The sequence below is a fragment of the Choloepus didactylus genome, chromosome 6 (genome assembly GCF_015220235.1).
Source record: "Choloepus didactylus isolate mChoDid1 chromosome 6, mChoDid1.pri, whole genome shotgun sequence".
NCBI classification, from domain to species: Eukaryota; Metazoa; Chordata; class Mammalia; order Pilosa; family Megalonychidae; genus Choloepus; species Choloepus didactylus.
In genome coordinates, this window is record NC_051312.1 from 109132348 (window position 1) to 109156174 (window position 23827).

At 43.7% G+C, this 23827-nt stretch overlaps 1 protein-coding gene and 1 non-coding gene across 13 annotated transcripts in view; both read right to left on the reverse strand.

Annotated features, from left to right (window-relative positions):
- Positions 1 to 255: 255 nt before the first annotated feature.
- The window catches only part of SMCO4 (single-pass membrane protein with coiled-coil domains 4), a 66854-nt gene continuing 43282 nt past the window's right edge, over positions 256 to 23827 (reverse strand). For 9 of the 12 annotated variants that reach the window (XM_037841101.1, XM_037841096.1, XM_037841102.1 and 6 more), the window contains 2 exons: positions 21796 to 21874; positions 256 to 1014 (listed from right to left, as the gene is read on the reverse strand). In XM_037841101.1, the coding sequence (XP_037697029.1) occupies positions 750 to 929 (180 nt within the window). In that variant the 5' untranslated portion in view covers positions 930 to 1014; positions 21796 to 21874 and the 3' untranslated portion in view covers positions 256 to 749. Of the gene's footprint in view, positions 1015 to 5729; positions 5899 to 13371; positions 13410 to 21795; positions 21875 to 23827 lie in introns of all 12 variants that reach the window. The other 3 variants (XM_037841104.1, XM_037841108.1, XM_037841103.1) reach the window with 2 other exon arrangements.
- LOC119538966 lies at positions 11464 to 11570 on the reverse strand. Its single transcript, XR_005217743.1, has one exon. It is a non-coding gene; the product is annotated as a U6 spliceosomal RNA (small nuclear RNA).

Here is a 23827-nt window from a genome sequence, read left to right on the forward strand (position 1 = left end):
TTTTGCTAAAACAAACCATTTAAAGCACCCTTTTCCCCCCTCTCCAGAGTCGCTCAGTCTTAAGATGATCCAGACAAAAAGTGTAATTTTACTGGAAGTAATTAACAGCAAGGAGTGAAGGAGGGAGGTAGAGAAAGCCTCAAGGAAGAGAGAAATGGACGGAAAGGGTCAAGCCAGAAAGGGAGCCCAATAGCATCTCCAAAAACTGAAGGAGAGCAAGGCCACCTCCTAGCCAAAAAAGATAAACATTCAGTGTAAGGCTATTATCTCCTTTATTCCAAAAATAAATATTTCACTTTTGAGTTGACATGTATTTCAAATCACATTAAGCACAGAGAAGAAATATAGTCCCTTTGGAAATTGTGAACACAAATAGAAAAGAATCATGTTCAAAATAATGGGGATGGGTGAGCACAGATTCCAACTGATTCATGACCCCGCAATTCCTCCTCTCACCAAGTGGAGCTACTTATTGATTTTAGGAGAGAAAACGAAACACACACATTGCTTTAAAGTCTGAAAGGCACATGAAGTGGACCATAAGATGTATGGCACGTTCACTGATAAAATGTTCCCTATTCCCTCCCAAGAAAAGTGGAGAAGTTTTAATCAAGTCAAAGATCAGAAAAGACAGGGTGCTCCTGCTTAGAGATCAGCATCATGAGAATTTCCGAATATGAAAGCCATTTTCCCTTTTGCCTCTCCCTCCTGTGCCTGCTCTCTCCACACAATCCAAGGCAGCCGGGGGCTCACTCGGTGGTGGTGGGGCGTGTGGCCACGTACACGAACACCACAATCAGCAGCACCACCACAGCCAGTGTGGGCAGCACCACCGTGGTTATCTGTTGGCGGGCCTCCTGCATGGCCTGCTTCCGCTCCTTCTTGTCCTTGGATGTCTCCTTCTTGGGCTTCCCTTTGAGTTGCCGCATCTTTCCCAGAGGATGCCAGGAGGGTGTGTCCAGGGAACGTTTGGAAGAAAAGGGCCACACTCCTCTTGCCAAGGTTCAGAATATCCTAAAGGGTGAACAAATAGGATCAAGGATGAAAGGTGTGAAAGACAAAAGAAACCATAAAGTTAAAGGCAAATGCAAAAGTAGGAAAAAATATCTGCAACTTATCTGGCAAGGGGTTAAGAACAGTCAGGGTTGTACTAGGCTCTGAGTTCCCTTCTTGGAATCAGCCCCTCTAAGTGGTAGGCGGTGGGGATGAGTAGATGTACCCCAGAGTTCCAGCCTCCATCAGTGCTTCCTGGCCAGCGTGCACCGAGGTCCTGTGTCTCGCTCACCAGTGTGCTAAGATGGGGGTCTCTCAGCTCCAGGGGCAGAACCCTGGGTACTCTTATAAACATTATCATTTTCTACCTGTGTCATGATACAAAAGGATTAATAAGCTCTAACTATACTGCTTCCACTCAGAGGACAGGGAGGGGCACTTCTCCCCTTCAAGGCGCTACACCTTGCCGAGCCAGTCTCCAGTGTTCAGCCACAGGCTACCTGCAGATCCAGGCATGTGATTCCCATCCAGCCCAAGCCCAGGTTACTGATCACTGAAGGGGTTAGCCCCACTAGGGCTGAAGAAAGTCCGGAAGCACCAACCCCTCTCATCTGTTTGTTAGGTCCTTCGCCCATTCATCCACACCTTCACTTAGCACCTACTGTGTGCCAAGCGCTAGTCTAGTTGCTGGGGACAGAGGAGGAAGGCTCAGTTCTGTCCTCACAGAGCTCACAGTCTAGGAGTGCCTAATGAGTTGATGCATTACAGAGACCTGTGTTAGAGCAATGAAGGGACTGGCTGAGCCTGCTCTCCAGGGCCTTGGAGCTGGTTCCCCGCCACACACTCGCCCGAACAGAAAATTCTGTGGCACATGGAGGTACTGAGGAGAAGTAGTACTGCCAGGGGCCTGGGGAATGAATAAAAACTCATGGATAACTACAGAACAACATCTCAATAAAATCCAATTCTTGGTTTTAAGCACCAGAAATAGACTTTGGCTGATTTAAATTAAATTCCCTGAAAGGGCATTGCCAGAAAAACCAGAGGACCGGGCTCAGAAAAGGGCAGGACAGGGGCAGCTGTGCAGCCATGACTGGAGCCCAACCGTCCGCCGGGGCTGCCCCGCCTGCATCGCCACCCACCGGCACTGGATGCTGGCACCGGGGCGGTCCCTGGATGCCAGATGTTGCTGCTGTCACTGTCTCCAGAATGAATTTTCCACTGCCCCGGCTTTTCTACATCATTTAGCTCCTTGTACATTTGATAGTCAAGCCTAGGCCCACAACCTACCCTCCTAACTTCTACAGGAGGTAGAGCATTTTTAAATATAAGAGTAGAGATTGGGTATTGGTCAGGGGGATAAAAAGACCAATGGCTATTATCATATCCCAGGGGACTGACATGGCATTAGAGGCTCTAGGAAGCAGAAGAGCACTGTATACCAATAGATTCCTCTAACAAAGGGACTTTTATGTAAGATATTGTGTGCCCAGTTTTCTCCCAGGCTAGTGAGGGCCCTGTCTTCACCCTGATGAGGAAGATGACCTTTATACCTAAGTAACCATGTTAAGTGCCAGAATGTGGATTCCAAGTCAGGAAAGGCCTTAGGTAGTAATACCTTCCTTTATATTTATAAGGGATCCTAATCTCTTACCAGTCTTCTTGTCCCATATGGAACCCAGAAACATTTTTGTATCATCAACAATCAGGCAGGGTTTCTTATCCATGTGAGATGACTTACAGTATTATGCTAGGATGACATAGTCCAGTCAGAAGCAAATATTAATGTTCACGGTATTCCCATTTGGGGCAAATATACAATTTCCATTAGGCTTTTTAAAAATATTCCATTATTGCTTTCTTAAAACCTGACAGGTGTAGGAACCTCTGGCTTGACCAATTCTCCTTTTTTATATCTTTCAAAAAAACTTTCCAACAGATCCAGGTTCAAATCCAGGATATACCACTCACTGGTTGAATGACTTTGGGCAAGTCACAACTTTGCTAGGCCTCAATATCATCATCTGAACAACTTCTGTCTTAAAGAATGACTGTGATGATTCCAAAAGAAAATGCATATACCTGTGGTGCTCTGCCTGCCCACAGGGAAGCCGTACAGGCAGGCTGAGAGCCAGCTTCCTCTCCCATCCCCACCACTTACTTGCTCTCCACACCAGGCAGGTAAAATCCTGGGTGGGTCCTGTGCCCAACCTCACAGGACTGTGCTGAGGCTTCAAGAATCTGTGTAACAAAGGGCTTGGCTCGGTATGTAGAAAGCAGTCAGTTCACGTTAGCCGGCACTGTTAGAACTTATCCCAACAGTCCTGTGAGCTAGGCAGATAGGTTTTATTATACCCATTTTAGAAATCAGGAAATCAAGGAACAAAGCAGAAAAATGACTTGCCCACAGTCACCCAGCCTATGAACAGTCTCCAGTGGCTCTAATGGCGCAACAGATGGCATCCCTTGTTATGAAAGATATGAATCACAAAGCATTCTTTCCCTGACATGGTCTCACAAAACTGTTTCAAAAGCGAGACAAGCCATTAGCAGCACTGTGATTTGAGTCATTTCCTCACTGTAGCTAATGGTCTGTCAGGCCCTGTAAAAAAAATAAATCAGAGGCTGCTGCTGCTGTCTCTCATCCAGCCCTTCATGGCCTCAGGCACCTCAGAGGATTGGCTCAGGCAGGTGGCACCACAGGCTTCCGGGGGTAATAGGTGCCCTGGCCACCTCTGGCTAACTGCACTGGACCTAGACTTTTGTCCTGCTCTTCAGCTGCTGTCTGCATCCTCCCACATATATGCAGTTGACATTCAAAGGCACCAACCTCCTTGATGACCATCTCCTGACATTTTAAAATGCATTTGGAAGTTCCTGGGGGCTTGAAAAAAAAAAAGCCTCAAGTTGCTTGGGATGGTGCAGGATTTAAAGGATAGACACACAGTTGTGAATTCTCGGTTCTTCCTTAGGCACTACAGTGGGCAGCCCCTGCTTTTACTCCATTGTGGGGTGGAACTAAAGCCACAGCCTCTTGCTCCCCCATAAGGCCAGGGTCAGCCTAGGGTGGGGGAAGGGGCGATTATGAAAAGCCTCTCTGCGATGACAACTGAGGTGGAACCCTAGTATGGAAAGGAGCCAGCCAGGACAAAAGGTGGGGAAAGAGCACAGATGGGGGGAAAAGTGAAGTGAATCAGGAGAGAGCTGGCTTAGGAAAGGAGTGGAAGGAGGCCAACAGGAACCAGGAGGGCGACAGGAGATGAGCCTGGAGAGGGCAGCAGAGATTTGCAAAGGCACAACTTCAAATTCAAGGGAACAGAAGGCAGAGAAGACAGGTATGAAAGGAGGTCTCTTCTCTGGGGGTGTACAAAAGGCTTCTATTTTTTTTTCAATAAAATAGGAGGGGGCTTCAGCTTCAAGTCTGGGAAGTTGAGAGGCAGGTTTGATGAAAGAGAAAAGCATGAGATAATCACCTGGGAAGGTGGGAAAGAGAACTTAGTAGAGAACCAGCCTTTGTGGCTGATGGACTTGGCACCAGACTCACCCTCATATCCACACTCCACTTCACATCACCTCAGCTGACTGGACCAGGTGGCCTCCTGAGCCAGGACTGGCTCATCCAGACTCTACCAGAACCTTAAAATTTGTGTTTGCCTCAAAAAGACAGGCTGGGCCAATGAGCCTCCATTTCAAGACTAAACTGAGAAACACAAATGGACACTGAAGTTGAATAATCATGTGGATGTGGAGACTGGGGAGGTCATTCAATGCCATGTGCAGAGGAGAGTAGAGGAAGACAGTAGGGAGAGAGTAGGTGGGAGCAGAAGGGAATACTCCTGAGAAGTAGAGAGCGCACTCCGCTCTTCTTGTTCCAGTCCAGTCCCTGTAAGGCCCAGCTCTATAATGACTCCTGTCCTTAAGCTACTTTGATGTGCTTCTCTATTACAATACCACCTTTAACTTGAGCCAGCTCCATTGAGTCTCCACATCTTATAATGAAAAGAGACCTAAGTAAAATTATTACTCCAGCTTTAAAAATGAAGAATCCAATCCCTGCCAACTGTCACAAAATTAGGGAGTGTCTGAGCTGAAGGTCAAACCCACATCTGTCTGACCCCACAGCCTGGCTAGTTACCACCCTCCTGTATCCATCCCCCATACCTCCCTGCCCTCTACCCACTTTGGAGTCATGCAGTTCTCACCAGTCCCCTCAGAGAGAAAATCAAGAGGGCACTCACATTGATCAGTCTGGTTCCTCACCAGCAAGCAGTTCAGACAGCTGGAAGCTGAAACCTTCCAGCCAAGTTCCAGCTTTATGATCGTGACTGGCATCCAGTCATCCCCACTGCCTCTAGCTACCCTATCCAAGGAAATGGAAGACTTCACAAACGTTCACATTCTACCTGGTTCTAATGAAACACCACCAGCTATGCCCCCATCCCCCACCAATATGAGCCCATGGCAACTGGTCAGCACTGGAACATTCCAACTGGTCCTCCAGCATGTGAGTATGCAGGAGGCAGAGAGGGTACAGTGGAAGGGAGGTGAGGAAATGCATCTTTTCAGACAGAGTTTTTTTAAGTTTGTGATTTTTTTCTGATTATAGTTTTCCAGTCTTTTTCCTATCTATGCTTATATGTGATTACACACACACACACACACACACACACACACACACGCTTACTAGGTTCTTTATTTGTATTTTTTTTTCCCAAATGGAGATCATGTGTACTTACAGTGTTGGATCCTTCTAGGGAAGCAGCCAGGAGCAGAGGTAATAACACAGGTTCGAAACCAGAAAAGGTTTGTACCTCAGCTCTGTCACATCTAGTTATGCAACCTTGGGCAAGACACTTAAATCTCTCATTCCTGATTTTCCTTCTCTGTAAAATGGGATAGAGATAACTGAAAAAAATAGAAATAATGTATTATCTGAAATATCTAGCACCTTAACAGGCCATCCTAGGTGCTCAATAAATGGCAGGTAGTAACTTGCTATCCAGGAAGATTTGTACAGTGAAGACTCACATGAGGCCAGGAAATGCCAGGGAATTCTGCTTTATTTTTTTTGTACTGTATAACCCATGAATGAGGGAATTTCCAGTTTTTCCACTTTTCTCTGCTGACTGCTTAGTACCACAAACCTATCAGCTGTTGGGAAGGTTGTCCAAAGGAGTAACAGGAAAAGGGAGGGTGGGGCTACTGAGGGAAGGTTCAGGATTATGTACATCACTCCCAATTTCCATCCTCCCTCACGGGCTAGACCTGTGCTGCCCAATGCAGTAGTCACATGGGGCTACTGAGCATGTGAGATGTTGCTGACCCAAAATGAGATGTCCTATACGTATAAAATACTCATCAGATTTGTAAAATTTAGGGCTAAACAACAACAAAAAAGAATATGTATGTACCTGCAGTAAGTTTTTATACTGACTACATGCTGAAATGATAATACTTTGGATATACTGGGCTGAATTGAATATATTATCAAAATTAATTTCACCTATTTCTTTCCACTTTTTTAATGTAGCTTCTGGACAATTTTAAATTACATGAATGGACCATATTACACTTCTGCTGGACAGAGCTGTGCTAGACCCTGGCAATGAGGAGCAGCCCCCTCGGCCCTCTTGTAAGCCTTCCACACCACAGCCTCCATCCACAGTGGCAAGGACTCCCAAGCCTTCACCACCCAAACCTATTTGTTCTCTCCAGCCTCATCACACCTTATATGACCCATCGCTACCAACACATCTAAACCTTCCCTGCAAGCTCCCACTCAGTTCCTTGGCCAATGCAGTACCTCTGCTGGGACACCCTCTCTCCTTGTGCCCCTCATCTGCCTGTCACAGTCTCTCTTATCCACAGTCAACTCCTGTACATGGCCTTCACCACTCTTCCCAAGCAGAAGCAACTGCACTCTACTTGACGATGTCTCAACTCTCAGTTTATGCCTCTAAAGCAGCACTGACTGGTATCCACAGCCTAACTGGCTGGGCCTCTGATGCCCCCACAGGACCGGGAGCTCCTTGGGAATGCATCCTGCTAGTAGTAACATTCTCCAGGGCTGGCAAAATGCCTCTCACATAACAGGTTCTCAACAAACATCTACTGGACTGAATATCAAAGCTGGAATATTTAAGACAAACATTTTATCTTAAGTAACTACAGAGCTATAGTAGAAAATTCTACAATAATAAGTCTGCTACCCTTTATAATACTCATTTCATTCTCACCAGAGTCCTGCAAGATTGGTATTATCCCATTTTACATGAAGAAACTGAGATTCAGAAAAGTATGGTGTCTTGCCCCCACAATCAGAGACATTTAGGGGACCAGTACAGCTCAAAGCCAGTGTAAAACCCACAACAAGCATTCATTAAATATTTAATGAATAAACAACTAGATGAGGACATAAACTTAGACCTTATTCCAAAGCCCATCCATCCTCCTAGAATGACCCCACGCTGTCTCCCAACTACCCCACAATTAAGAACCCTAGCTACCACTTCCTGAAGGCTTACTACATGTCAAGCTACTGCACTGAAGCCCCCCAAAAACATATAACCTCTTGACAACCTTTATCCCCATCCTGCAGACAAGGGAACTGAGGTTTGGAGAAAGCCGTAATCAGCAGCACAGTTGCCCGGCTCAAAAACTGTTCCTACCATTCCACACAGCTGCTTCCACCGCCTTCTAACTCCACCCTTTCAGGTGGCTGTGCAATCCCCTACAAGGCATGTGGATGGGTCCATGCCTGGTTCCTACCCTTCAGCTCTGAAGAGTGTGTGAGAGGGAGTATGCACAACTCACACCCCCTCTGCCCCTCCAGGGCTTGGTATTGCTGTGTGTCTGCCCCAAGCTGGGCCATCCTCCAGGTTTAAAGATACACCACCATGGGCCAGGCTGATGTGAAGACCCCCAGCAGAAATGCAACTCATTCTCCCACCCCTACCCAGTCCAGGGCTGGCAGCATTGATGGAGCCAAGATGTCACAGGCTGCTGGAACTGTGCCCACAGAGAACAGCTTGACCTGGCTTGCAGAGCACATTAAGCTGCTACAGACCACGTCACTCACACCCCCACCACACAATCAGCGTGAGTACAGTAATCAGGCAGGTGGAGGCTTCCTCTGGAAGATTACTCCCAGGGATGGAGGCCAAAGACACTGGACTGTTCCTAATGTTGTCCTCCTTTTCCAAAGCACTATAACACTCTTGTCTCTAGAAAAGGCAGTTTAAGGCTCTCCTTAGGAAAATGGCTGCATTTTTCTTTACTTCAAAATCAAAAATGCAAACAAATAAACAACAAACAAAAAGGGTGGGGAGAGGATCTCTGCCATCTTTTCTTGTAGCTGTGTCAATTTCAAAACACAAAACTTCAGAGGGGTTTGAACTGCTCTGTGTTTTATGATATGAGCTCGGGGAAGCTGCCCTGGTTCAGGACAACATAAATCCGCACTTGAGAGCAGCAGCTCTGTGGTTCATCAAGTGTGCTTGCTTCATTTTATGTCCCTGGTATTTAGCCATAATGGGCCTGTGATCACTTCATTCCAGTCTGCTACAAAGATTGGGGACAGGGGGTAGGCAGGCTGCCAGGAGAACTGTGCAAGATGGCACTCCTGACACCCATTAAGCACCTGCTGATACAGCAGGCACATACACATGAACAAACAATGACAAACACACACATGTACAGTTCACCATCCCCATGAGGTACAAGACATTCTAGAGCTGATGGCCAGTGGGGGTGGGGTGGGATTGAGAGAGAGAGGAAATTAGAGCTCAAGACAGACAAAAGCAGACAGACATACACACACATACTTCTCACACCAAGGGCAGGAGAAAGAAGAAAATACAAAATTGGCAAAGACAGCATCAGTTACTCCCAAATAAAAACCAAGAGCACAAAGAACCTTTGTGTGGGTTGTTGAATAACACAGACAGGAAAAACCAGGGGTCTCTCTAAATTAAATAAGTACCATTTCTTTGGCACAGTGGGGTTCACAAAGTGATTTCCTGTGCATTATTCGTTTCATCCTCACAATAACTCTGCATGCTACATATTATTGTTTTTATTTAAGAAGAAAAAGGAGCATTATAGAGCAGTTAACCTCTTGTTGGGGTTTTGGTCCATGCCCTGGTACTTCAAGGGTCAGTGACCCTGGGCAAGTAACTTCTCAGAGCTTCAATTACTCTATATAACAGGGATAAAAATATCCATCTCAGCAGTATTTACCCATTCCAAATATATTTTGAGCATACACTACATGTCAGGGGACATGTCAGGAATACAGCTATGAATAAGACTGGTAAAGTACTGCTCTTGGGTGGTTTGCCCTGGGAAGACAGAAAACAAATGAATAAAATATGTATCAGATGAAGCTATGTGTTGTGGAGAAAATAAATAGGGGTGTGGGGAGCAGAAGCTGCAAATTTAGGTTCATCAATCTGGAAAGGCTTCATGAGAAAGTGACAGTGGACCAGAGACTAGAAAGAAGTGAGGAAGTGACCCATGCAGATACCTGGGAGATTTTCTGGGCAGGGGCCCAGCATGTGCAAAGACTCTAAGGTGGGGCACCCCTGGCTCATCTGGGAAGCAGTACGGCAGCCAGCACGGCAGCCAGCCCGGCTGGAGAGGGCAGAGAAGCGTTTAGAGGTGAGGTCAGAGTGGGACCAGGTCTGAGGGTGAGATGGGGGCCACTGGAGCACCATGTACACAAGACAGTGGGGGGGTGGTGCAGAGAGGGCAGGGCTGAGGCAAGAAATCCAGTGAAGATGCTAATAAATCTTTCAGATAAGACACTGGTGGCTTGGTTCAGGGTAGAAGTAGAAGCAGATGTGGTGAAAGTGGTCAGATACTGAGAACACCATAAAGGTAGAGTCAACAAGATTTACCAAGAAATTGAAAATGGTGTGAGAGAAGAAATGGATTAAAGACTCTTTGCCCAAAGCAACTGGAAGAATGGAGTGGCCATTAAGGAGAGATGGGGAAGATGCAGGGGGGTTGGATTGCAGGTGTGGAGTGTGAGAAGAACAGGGATTTGGACATGTCAAGTGTCAGACACTATAAGACATCCCTAGGCAGTTGGTTGCATGCCTGTATAGCTTGAGGACATAGGAATGTGGGAGACATCAACACAGGGACAGTGCTGAGCCCATGAGGCTGGTGAGACACACAGCGCAAGGCAGACAGAGAAGGGTCCAAGGACCGAGCCTGGTGCAATCCAGTGTCTAGATCTCAAGAACTGAAGAAGAACCAACCAAGAAGACCAAAAAGGTGCATCAGGAAGAAAGCCAGGAAGAGTATGGGTCTTGAAAGCCACGTGAAGAAAGTGCTTTAAGGACAGTTTGATTTGACCAGCGGTAGACCTTCGGTGACTCTGAGAGCAGTTTTAGTGAAGAAGTGGGGAAGAAGCAAAGACCCAAGTTAGGTTCAAGAGACTTGGAGACAGTGGACACGCAACTCTTTTGACGACTTTTGCAGTCAAGGAGGACAGTGCCTGGGTTCAAATACCAGCTCTGCCATTTATCAATTCTGTAACCTTGGGCACGTTACTTATTTTTCCTGTGCCTCAGATTTCTCATCTGAAAAACAGGGATAATAATAATCCCAAGTAAGCTGATTTTTGAGAATAGTGCCTGGTACACATTAGGCATTACATAAGTGTTAGCTATCATCATCATCATCATCATCATCAAAAAAAAAATGGGATTGTAGGTAGAAGGGGATATGGGAAGAGAGTCTGGCCTTTTTTTAAGCAGTTATATAGCACATCTGCATCATAGGGAAAAACTGATGAGGCAGGAAAGAGAGAGAACTGATGGAGCACACCCATGGGGGAGAAAATGGATCAGAAAACTGGATTCTCAATTCTGCTCTTTCTACTAAACCACACCCCTCCCTTTTCAGTCTGAGTTACTGTCACATTTCTCAGGCCAAATTGGGACAAGATGATGCCTCTCCTGCTTGTGAGAATATTTCTAGGCTCAGAGATGTCTGGAAACTGGAGAAGCCCATGTGGGGACAGGGTGGTCCCCACACGCTCCTTCTAAGAACCAGTGGCAAAGGAGGCTCTTCTAGCTTTGAGGAAATACTGGTTTTCAAGGACCTGCCATACCTTTACACAAAGCTCTATAGGTGCATGACAACCAACTCCTCTCAATGAAGATGGGGTGAGAAAAGAGAAGGGAGCAGGGCCTTTGTGAGCTTTGAAAAGCTCTGGTGATTTGATTTTTTTAATTCAATTTTACTGACATATATTCACATACCATACAATCATCCAAAGTATACAATCAGTTGTTCACAGTACCATCATATAGCTGTGCATTCATCACCCCAATCTATTTTTTGAACATTTTCCTTGTACCAGAAAAAGTGAAAATAAGAAAAATAAAAGAGAAGACCCAAATCATCCCCCCACCCTATTTTTCATTTAGTTTTTTATCCCCATTTTCCTACTAATCCATCAAAAATATGGAACATATCATAAATCTGCGTGGCATCCTTGCACAGGGGCCATGCTAATCTTCTCTGTATCATTCCAATTTTAGTATATGTGCCACCGAAGCAAGCACTGGTGATTTGATTTTCAACAGCCCAGATAGCACCCTTCTTTTTAGAGAAGCTACCCAATTTACACTAATAGCAATTAGCAACCTCAAATGCAACAATTTTGTTTTTAACTAGTTGACCTGAAGCATATTTAACCATGGAAAGGACAAAAACCTTGACCAAAGAAAAGAAGTAACTTAAAATTCCTATAAGAGGGTCCAAAACGATTGCTTCTGAAATTTTTATGACCCCCAGAAATAAATACAGTTAATAGCAGCACACACCACACAAGACTGAAATCAAAGTTTTACAAGGTAATACATATTCTTATTATACGCAGCACACTCTAATATTTTCTATTTTGTTTTATTTCATTTTTTTTTTTTTTAAAAAAGGTAATGGTTGCAATACACCAAAAAAGATTTTGCGATCCAAGGGACCTGAAGTTTAAAAATGCTGGACTAAGAAGGCCTCCTGACACTGAGGGCTAGGAGATGGTTTAATAACCTGCCCAGGTGAAGGTGTACAAACATTAGATCCAGAGGTCCATAATATAAAATGAGCATAGGTTGGTATGTTGAAGAAGTGCTGGGTGTTTTGTCATGGCTCTGGCAGAGACAAAGCAGAGTATGAAAAACTAATGGGATGCTGCAGACAGGATTCAGGAATCAGGTTAAAGAAATGGGTTCAAGAGTTACTGAAGTCTCTTTCCACTCTGACTGTCTTCCCTACCTTGAAGAACAGGCTATTATAAGAATGAAATGGAAGTAATGTGCATGAAAGCATTTAGAAAAGTTACAGGCTCATCAAAATATTGTCATTTCTCAAAAGGCAATTCATCTAAACCTGTAGGTTCTCTCGATTCATCTGCTATCCAATTAGGTACTTTAAGAAAGCAGGTACTAAAAGCATCACCAATTTGTTAATGATAGCTCAAGACTAAGGCAAGGTTGGTAGAAGAATTCATGAAAATATGCATGCCACCAAACTGTATGCAATGGCTTTTTAAAAGACAGTGCATCTCTAACTTTTCCACTGAAATATGGCAGCAGTGAGTGAACGTTTATCCCTGGAGGCCAGGTCTTGGGCACAGTCAGTACAAGAATAAAATTCCATTTGTTTCCCTTTCCATCTTAAAATGTCAAGTGATTATATGTAACATTAGCCCTTGTTTACTTACTATGTGCATGGCATTATGGTAAAAACCTTACCTGGCTCTCAATGAATCTGACAACAACCCTATCCTGAGGCCCTACTGAAGCATGGGCTCCCACCCTCAGAGAAAAGAATCCTGCCCAGGACCACAAAACAAGGACATAGTGGGACAGATTTAAATGCAGGTAATCTGGGTCCAGAGACCTGCTCTTAACCATTAAGCTATGTTGGATCCATATTTGTTTTATATTTTTTAAATGTAATTTCCCCCAAATCTTTGGGTGGAACCGACCTTCAGGATGATGTGCCCCATTCACCCTGCGGCTGGCTCTGCTCACCCACTAGCACACTATGGTGCACCCTGGGAACTAGAGAAACCAACTTTGCCAGAACTGTCCCATTTGTCCTCATGTTTCTGTGGCAGGCATAGGCTGACAGCCCCCTTTCCTAGACACACAATGCAGTCCTCACGTTCTTTTAGGCCCGAACTTCATTAACAACCAAGACACCACAAGCACCAGTTGTTTATAGCATCTTTAAAATGAAAACTCATCTCTAAACTAGAAAACAGTAAGTTAATTACAGAGCCTGGCTGACGGCAGACATACTGAGAGACAAAAAGTGAGAGACTGACTGAATTTACTAAACACGAACAGCAGCTGCACTCACCCAAGACTTCGTGACTGGGCCTTCCTCAAATAAAGAACCTAGATGGAAGAAACCATCCAGAGGATCAGTTTTAGAAAGGATAGGTAAGCTCTCTCATTCATTCATGTATTCAACACTTACCAAGCTACTAAGTGTTGGAGACTAGCTAATTATACATAGATTCATTCATTCATTCAGATTCATTCATTCAAACACATATGAGCATTTACCATATTCCAGACACTGCTTAACTGCAGTTAATTGATTGACTGGCTGATCCATCTGACTATTCTTTGATTCACCAAACACTAGGCAACCTTGATGTGCCAGGTACTGTCCTAGGAGCATGGAGAGAACAATGAAGAAAAAGTTCCTGCTCTCAAGGAACTTACATTCTAGTTGAGGGAGACAGATAATAAACAAAGAAGTATGTAATAAGTCAAGGAGTACAGTGCTATGAAGAAAGATGAAGCAGCATAAGGTGACGGAGAGAAGGGGGATATGCCACAATATAGAGAGGGTTGCCTGGTACTGCCTCTCTGATTAAAGGGCAGAGGCCTGAAGGAAAAATGGGGACAAACCAGGAGGATAACCAGGGAAGAGTGTGTCAGGCAGGGAAGGTAGGGGCAAAAGCTGAGGCAGGAGCACATCTTGAAAGTTTTCAAGGAGCAACACGACAGCCAGGACAAGAGTAGGGAAGGGAAGAAGAGGTGAGCTCAGCTAACTCTAACCCACCAGTAAATGTCTCAAATTCTTATCATTTGTGCTTCACTGCAGGCCTTAATTCTTGCCAAAATTTAAATGCCCTGCACAAAACAGGCAATAAGCTGAACTGCTATTAGATATTTACACAGTGGTGTACTGATGTTCTCTGGAGTCTCCTAAGCATCGATTTGGGGGTAGGAGGAGAATGACCCCACCAAACAATGAACTTAATCTGTTGAGAGTCTGTCACTCACAAAGTAATATATATTTGATATTCAATTTAAATGTCCTTTTTTTTGCGGAACCTTAAGCCAGATTACCAAATTGAACAGTAGATGGGGACAGTTTGGGCAAAGGGCACAGAATGAGAAGGCTTTCAAGCCCTAAAGACAAGTTTCATTGATTTTACCAATGGCACATCTGTACTCAAGGTCAGGAATGACCTCGGGCCACTCAGACCACTGAGTACTATGGTCAATTAAGGCAAATCTATCACCTAAGTAAGAGAGAAATCTCCAAGTCATCAACAACTTCTTCCCCTTGCTCCCCCACCTGACTCCTTAATAGTTTACCATGAACCCATTATACTCTCTCTATACTGAGTCTAGAATCTATTCCCATCCCCCCGAATAATATAAACACTTGCACAGACATATGCACACACACCCCTGCCTGCCAGAACGGAGTCCTCACATCTCTCATCCAGGTGTCTTCCTTTCTCTAACCTCCAATCCAGAGAGACCAATTTTACTTAAACCAAGGTTTGCTCTTAGTCCCCCAATAAAAAGCCTCCACTGGCTCCCCACTGTCAACAATGCACAGTGAAGACTCGCCTGGCCTTCAAGGCCCTCCCTGGGCTGAGCCCAAGCCCTTCTCTTGCATCACATCAAGCACAGTCACCCTCCTACTACACTGCACACAGTGGAAGAACAGGCCTAATTCCTGGCCTTCTCATCCTCTCACCTCTGAAAAAGATTCCCTGATCCCCTTAGCCAAAATTAATTGCTGCTTATGCCTTTAAAATAGTCCTTCTTTCATTCTGCACTTTTAGAGAGTTAAGCATTTTTTGTCCACCTTCCTTACCACATGTTTACGTACTTGCTAAACAACAGGAGCCTGTTACAACCGTCACTCAAGCCAGAAGGCTGGAGGTTTTCTTCTAGTCCTACCAATCTCTTTTCCTAAACATCTCTCAAACATATCCCTCTTTTCTATCCCTTGCCTGCACTCACGAGGACAAGTTTAAAGCCTCCTAACCTATGTTTTGCTGCCTTCAGCTCTACCCCTTTCTCAAGCCTTAAATAATGCAAAAACATCTAAATCCTTCTAAAATCAATGTCCATGGAGATAGGGCCAAAGGATACTACCACTTGCCCATCCCATGCATTTTCCCCTTAACAGCAAAACATAATGTGGTAATAAGAATGATTCAGTCACTGTAGAAGCAAATGTGAGAGATGTCTGCAGTTTCTGTAGCAAAGGCATATGGGTGACATTTAAACCTCGTACATGTTTTAAAGTCTAGTTGAGAATTTTTAAGCCAGAAAGCATCCCTGATATAAAAATACATCACTATACATGAATTTGGGTTAACAAACAATCAAATCATGCTAAACTAATAATGAGAAAGCTAAGTTAACAGTTACCGATAATTAAAAATCTAGATTCTTAACAATTAAAAACTATCACAAATTCAAGACCACCCTGATGTTACAATGATAGAGTGTCCTTTCAAAAACTGCAGGAATTCCAGTTGTAGGAACTCCAACTGTGTATGCCCGTGCTCAGTAGGAGCCTGAAACATAGCATGGCCGAGCATGACAAGGCAGCCAGATTCCCAGCAGAAGACAAAACGGTCACCCAAAAACTCCAGCAGGGAACTGACTTAACACCAGTCACACTTCAGTAACTTTTATCAACATCTTTGTGATTCCTGTTAAGTAGCCTGTAGTCATACATCTTGGACATCTTTGGAACTATGAGTCTCACATGAAGAACTGATGGGAGGACTTGCATCAGTTTGGATACAAGTCTCGATCAGATCACTGCCATCTAGGAGAAGCCTTAGAAGTACTGACCATGTCTACAGAATCCATATTCTAAAAGACAAATCTTACTCAATAACTTCCTACCATAAAATTCCATAGTGGTGTTTCACTGCCTTTAGAATAATATCCAAACCCCCTAACCTGGTTTAGCCCTGCATGATCTGGCTCCTGCCCACTTTTAGGCTCAGTCCCCCCAGCCCATGCCTTCAATTGCAGCAGTCACAGCAATCCTCCTTGCAGTTCTCTAGGCATGCCACACTCTTGCTGACTTCCCTGCACCTCCATCTACATAGCTGTCTGAAATGACCCTTTGTACCTCCTTTCTCCCAGCCACTCCCTTTTTGGCAACCTCTTTCTTCAAGACCCATCTCAAGAGCCACAAATTCTTGAAAGCATTTAATGACTTTCCAAGTCCCCAGGTAGGCGAGGAGCCCATCCCTGTGTCCTGGGACACCAGGTAATGAACATTGTGGAAGCACCCTCACACTGCATTAAGATCACCTTGACTGGCATTCCCACTACAAACTTCACTTTTAACTCATCAGGGTGACCCATCAAACTGATACCATAAAAAACCTCAAATTCAAGATCACAGAAAAGTCTTAATTTGAGGTCAAAGTGCACCAAAAACAGCCAGAATTTCAGAATTCCCTTTATTTTGAGACAGAAGGCCCGAGAAGAATGGGGAGTATTGCTGAACTCAGACAGAATCCCTTTTCAGGTGTATGCATCTGTATGCACAGTTCTACAAATAAAAGTAAAGCTCAAGGTTGAAGCAAGCAAAACAAATAGGTCTCAGGACAGAAGAACTGTGTTTAAAAAGGAAAGCTGTATTCTAATATTTAGCTTTGTTTATTTTTCCCCAATAGAATGTCGCTACTAACCTAGAATCAAGTTTCATTCATGATTTTCTGAGCTAAAATGTTGTTGCACATGTCAAAACACTTGGAGGGAAAGGCACTACTTGAGAAGTTACAGGGGAAATTACAATTTTAGTTGATTACATATTGGTTATTGACTAATTAAGGTTCCAAATGAAATAGTGGCCCTTCTGTGTACGAGGAATTGATATTCTGGAGTTTGGAGAACACACCATCTATTCTAAGTACACCTCTGAGAGCCTCGCAGTTATTTTAAATTCATCTGGAAAATCAAAGTTGCTGTGATATGCCAGGAAAGTCAAAAGAGAAAGGGGAAAATGTCTCTCCAAGCTACCTCAATGTGACACAAACAACGCCATGGAATCTCTAGCCAAGTCTGAGGGCCAGACTGTGCAGCCCTCTCCATGGGCCATGCTGGGCTTACGGGCTTCATCCAAGTGCAGATGAAGGTCACCGACAGGTTTTGAGCAGGGAAGTGAAATGATATGACAGGCATCTTTAAAGATCACTCTGGGTCTAGATTGATGAGTGGAATGGGGAAATGTGGAAGGAGGGCAACTAATAAAAAGGCTTTTGCAGTAGCCTAGGCAAATGATGATGTTGGCTTAGACTGGGGGATGGACTTGGGAGGGCAGTAGACAGATTCAAGACCTACTTTAGGAAGCACTGTTAAGAACGGGTGATTTACACTATCTAATTTAACCTGTCTGGTCAGTTTATTTAAACAACCTAATTACATGAAACCAGAATAGGGAATGAGATCTTGTTATTCTGTACAGAGTAATGTAATACCCTACACATCCCAGAGTATTTTGGGCAGAAAATAAAGTATTTGCAAAGTCTACTTGAGGGACTGGAAAAATGTGGAACTATTAAACCTCCCCACCTAGGGAATTCCTGATACTCCCTCAAGCATTAGGGAATCCCAGTGTAATAAGCCAAGCCCTTGATCTTGAGGCTTGCCCTTTTAAAACTTATTTCTGCAATGGCAAAGGTAAGCCTAATTATAATTATGCCTAAGAGTCACCCCCACAGAATCTCTTTTGTTGCTCAGATGTGGCCTCTCTCTCTAAGCAAACTCTGCAGATAAACTCACTACCTTCCCCACTACCTGGGACATGACCCCGAGGGGTATAAGTCTCCCTGGCAACATGGGACATGACTCACAGGGATGTACCCTGGCATCAGGGGATTGAGAATGCCTTCTTGACCAAAGCAGGGAAAAGAAATGAAACAAAAAGTTTCAGTGGCTAAGAGATTTCAAATAGAGTCAAGGAGTCATTCTGGAGGTTACTCTTATGCAAGCTACAGCCAGATACTGCAAATTGCCACAGTATGCCAAGCCACAACCAACAGTATTCCTTAGATAGAATACCCTGGGCTCTATCTAAGACCCTGTGAAAATTTTACTTAGTTTATTTTTCCTATGTCAGATAAGCCCTGAAACCCAGAGGTACCAGTCTTTCCAATAACATAAATCAATTTCATTCCTTTACCCCGTAAGGTCAACACTCCTTTCCAGCATGAAGAAGTTAAAATGGCCATTGCCCAGATATTCACGAAGATTGAGAGAATGATCAAATGAAAGGGAGGAGGTGTAACTGAGAAATTAGGATTTAACAAATGATCATGACTACTGACTCATTATACAGATACTTCTTTTTAGTTTCTAGTGTATTAGAATAGCGAGAAGGAAATACCTGAAATTGTTGAACTATAATCCAATAGCCTTGATCCTGATAATGACTGTATAATGATATAGCTTTTATTGTGTGACCATGTGATTGTAAAAACCGTGTGACTGGCACTCCCTTTATCCAGTGTATGGGTAGATGAGTGATAAAATAAGGACATGCATGAAAAAGTAATAATAATAATAGGTCAGGAATATGGGGGAAAATACCCCTATATTAGTAAACTATGGACTATAGCTATAGTAATATTTTAATAATCTTCCATCAATTGTAACAAATTTAACTGCTGTTAAAAAAAAAAGAATTACAAAAAAGGTGTTAGCAACTACAACAAATTTTCTAGACCAATGCAAGTGTTGGTGGTGGGGTGATATATGGGAATCCTGTATTTTATGCATGATTGTTCTGTAAACCCACAACTTCTCTAAAAAAAAGAATTGGTGATTTGGAGGATGAGAAAGGTGAGTGTTCAAAAATGACTCCTGCTTTCTGGCTTGAAAAAGTGAGTTAACAACTGTGCAGTACACTGAGATGGTGGGAAAAGCGTAGATCTGGAAATGGGCTAAGGGAGGAGACCAACAGCGAAAATTTGGACACGTTAAGTTTTAGGTGCCATGGGATATCCAAGTTTGCTAAGCACCATAAAAGTATTTTTAATAATGCCACAGAACATAGAGGAGCAATATGGAATGACGGTGCCTGGAGACTTATGACTATTCTCACCCTCCTTGCAGAGTGCTTGGATGTCCTGCTCCCCCGTGCCGGGTCACAGTGGGGTGCAACCACGAGGCACTTAAGAGGTCAAATGAAGCCAGGACACATGCAGGTTGCTTCTATGATGATCCTCAGTAATGTAGATACAGCTTTGGTGTTAAGAAAACCATAATCTTAGCAGTAAAACAGTATTTGCATCACACTACAACTGGAAGTAGAGTGTGAAACCTGATATTTTCCTCATCTACAAGCATTGTAAAAGATTTGCTGTTTTTTATCTTTTGATATTTTCAAAGATTCCAGTAGAAGGATCTCAGTATCTGTTCTTGTGCTCTGACACTTAAATCACTGAAGTCTCACTTGGTTTGGGGAACTGCAAGTCAGAGTCTCCCACACAAAAATGTTGCTCTCAGGTGGTATCAAATGCAAAGGAAGGTCTCTCAACAAAAGGACCAGAGAGACAACCAATTTTGGCTTCTCATTATGATAGGACTATTTTCCAATTTTCCCATCAAAAGACCAATCAAAAAATCACTCAACAATCTGCTTTCTAATTAAAAGTTGACCCATCTTTTTAGAATCACATTTAACTAAACAATTCCACATGGCAATAAAGCACTGTGTTCTGCCAACCTGATTAACAGAACCATTTGTTATTATTTAAAGGAGAAGAGAGGGAAAAAACATTATTAGATACAGCTAGATTAAGCTTATCAAATGCCTGTGTCTTCCAGTTTACTCATAGAGTAAGACAGAGCAGTGTTAATGTAAAGTAATTAAGTGTCCTGCATTTAAATAAGACCTAGCAAAAATTAAAATTACAAAACTGACTATAAAGGCTCAGGAGGAAGATATCTGCTTTTTCAAGAGGGCTGCCTAGCTGGGGGAAAAAAACAAGAGCATCAGGTCAGACCTCAATAGAAGGTCAAGGCTCTACTTCCTGACAGGAACAAGGGGGACTGGCAGTGATAAGAGACAGAGGCCCCAGGTTTTGTGATGCCAGCAGTTTGCCATCTTTCAGAAGGAAGAACCAAAATGGCATAGGAGAAAAAGACCCAACTCCATTCACATTGGGCAGGAAATCCCATTCCTCTGAGTTTGTTTCCCAACTTTGACATTATCATTTGCCCCCATCTACTTCACAGAATTGGAGGGAGAAGAAAATCTGGTGATGTGCATAAAAGCACGCTATAAAGGGGAAGGAACTCTGCAAATGTACATTAGTGTTGATTACTATTCATTAGGAAGGGCTGAGATAAATCTTCCAAGAGGATGGTGAGCAATGAAACTGGTAAAATTAGAAAAGAATATTTAGAAGGTACAAAAAAAAACGTTTTCATAAAGGGAACCTGCTGACTCAGTCATTAAAAGATTTGGAGTAAGGAGGTGTGTTACAATGCAACTGTCCATTGACTGACATGGTCTGGAGTGTCAGGGGACTGCACAGATGGAGGAAGGGGTCTGCCATATAGCAGAAAGGGGTTCTACAACCTCTGCATGACCAAATCCACACCTCGTGCAACCCCCCTGTTGATCAACGCCAGCCACAGAAGGGGAATGCGAGCTGGGGAGCTAGGTTCCCATGGCCCCTGGTTTCCTGTTTTGCCTGTCACCTCCCTTCGCTTCCTCTTCTCAGCATTCCAGCTTCTGGAATATTGCTCTTCACCCAGGCTCAAATCACCCATGAAAAAGAAGAATCAGATACTTAAACACAAAAGCTTTGCTATTAGCGTCGTTCCACCAACAGCCAAAAAGCAAAGGACATGTAGAGAAGATCAGAAATTTCTGGTCAATGCTCAAAGAACAGAGTATGTTTAACAATGATTTGTAGTACAGGACCGAAGATGGTGGTGGCGCAAAAATGAATCCACACAGGAGCTAACCATCTAGTGGGGCAGATTTAGTCACTTATTCATTCAATAAACATTTATGGGGCATCTATTACGTCTCAGGCTCAATTCAGATATGGCTATGAGGAACTTACCAGGAAAAACACACAAATACGCACTTGATAAAGTGTGGAAGTGCTGTGACAGGGACGGTCACAGAACAGGAGTCCCTGACCAGCTGTAGGAGAAAAGGGAGGAGGACAGAGAAGCACCAATGAAAACATAAAGTCCATTATAATATGTGCCATTAAGAAAAAGTGCCATGGGGGTTCAAAAGCAGGAGGAAATCACTGCCAGCCAGAAGGAAATCTGAAACGGCCTCCTTTCCAGAGAGGTAGCATTTGATAGAGGTCTTGAGAGATGAATAACCTCCTGGCTGGAAGGGGAAGGAAGGGTGTCCAAATATTACATACAGTAGAGGGCCTCTATGAGGGATGGAAAGACAGTAATCCCTCCTGAAACATGGGTTTCCATTATATTAGAATTTTAGTAGGTAAAATTCACTTCTATTTACCTTTTCTTCAACTTCAAGAACTGCTGTTTCAATAGTTTAAGTAAACTGACTTCCAGTAAAGGTGACTTGATAGTTATTCCTGTTGAGAAATTAGAGGAAGAGGTGTTAATAGGTGTTGGGGGAGGCCTACCCCACCCACTGACCCATTTTGGGGACACCTACCCCCCACACACAACACATGCTGAGGGGGTAGCCTAGTGTGTAGCACATGGTTCCCCTCCCCCCGTTTTTTATTTTGACTGGCTCAGAGATGCACACCTGTCACCATTAAGCCACCCTGGCTCCCTCCCTCCCTCATTTCAGAATATAGACATGTAAATTTAGGGCAGGAAGCAGTGAGCCCTGGTCAAAACAGACAAACATTCACAGACAGACAGGAGATAAGCAGGTCTGAACAGCAGCCCCTGAGAGTGAGTGTGGGCCTTCTTGCTCTGGTTCTCAGCAGGCCTGTTATGCTGTGCTCCCTGCATTCCTGAGATTACTACCACAAGTCCACTGCTAACTTAAGCTGGCATGAGTTCCTTACAACAACAAAAAAATCACTGATTTAAAAATTACAGATCCAGGGTTGGATATAGAAAAAGGAACAAAAGTGGAAGGTAGAAGAATAGAGGTTTCTAAAATAAAGCCTTGGGAAAAAATAAAATATGAGAGAAAGTGACTTGGGCCTCTGAATTACAGTCCCATAACAGCTGAGAGGAAAAGAAACAGAGAGATGTGTAAGCCCCAGGGAGGAGAACTAACAAATCATTCATAAAATCCTAGCAGCATGAATTATTAAGACAAAGGCCCAGATCCTGGGGAAAAGGGCTCTCAATATGGACATTAGCCATAACAAAGCAAAATAAATAATAATCTCATTGAAAATACAAGGATGGGAGACTGAAAAGTATCTATAGCAAGCAAGGAATAATTGACTAATTGTACAATGCCCATAATGACTAAAATGAGAAGTGCAATAAGTCAAAGATAAGTCTTGGTTTCATATATACTTTATAAATAGGAATATATATGTTTATATATAAATATGTTTTTCCTGAAAGCGTCAAAGATTTATGCCCAATCTCTATCCCCTTACCAAATTTTTCCATTGGTTCTCAAGATGGTTACCTATGAACTCACCAAACGTAGGGTTTCAAGACCCTTAGCTCTTCTAGCCCCCTCTATACTAGAAAGCAATGATTTTGGTGAAGTTCAGAGAGTAAGGAGTGTAAAGGGAGGGGTGGGAATCAGAGCTGGAAAGGAGAAAGGAGTCATTCTTCAGGTGACCCTGAATGCCAAGCTTAGGAGTCTGCACTGTACGCAAGCAGCATAAGAGTCAAGATGACTACATTCTTTAAGAGATAATTACCATCCAGAAAAACTGGAAACTTAAAATTGGGCTGCAAAGGGAAATTATGACCCAAACCACAAAGACTTGAAGTGGCCCTCATCCTTGATCTCCACTTTCTAAGGTTCTTTTCCCCTGGCTCACCAACCGCAGCAAAGGCTCTGCAAGTTTTTCCTGGCATCTGGGCCTTCTGAGCAGTTCAACACACCAAGGGGGCTCACTGTGGCATGAGCTGAATGTACTGACCAGGGTACAGAACAGTGACAGGCACACCAGCTGGCCCGGAGAACAGGCCACCAGGCAACTCTCCTGTCCTCTCTCCCCAGGAGGCTAGAGCCACACCCTGTCTATGCAGGCCAAGCAGCAGGCGCACCTGCTGCTTCTAAACCCAGCCCTACCACTTCCTCTCTCTGGGCTTCACTTTCCTATCCATACAACAAAGAAGACAGAGTAGACTAAATCTACCAACTCTTTGCTGCCAGTTCTGTACAAAATCAGTAAAGAAAATAAGAATAAGACTTTAGAAAACTTAATAGCAATTTGATATTTCTGCATAGTCAGTGGACTTGTTTTGTTGAAGAGGGCATAGACTGGTGTGTTAGTTTCCCGAGGCTGCTATGACAAATTTCCACAAACTATTGGCTTAAAACAAGTTTATTCTCTCATAGTTCTGGAGGCCAAAAGTCCAAAATTAAGGTACGA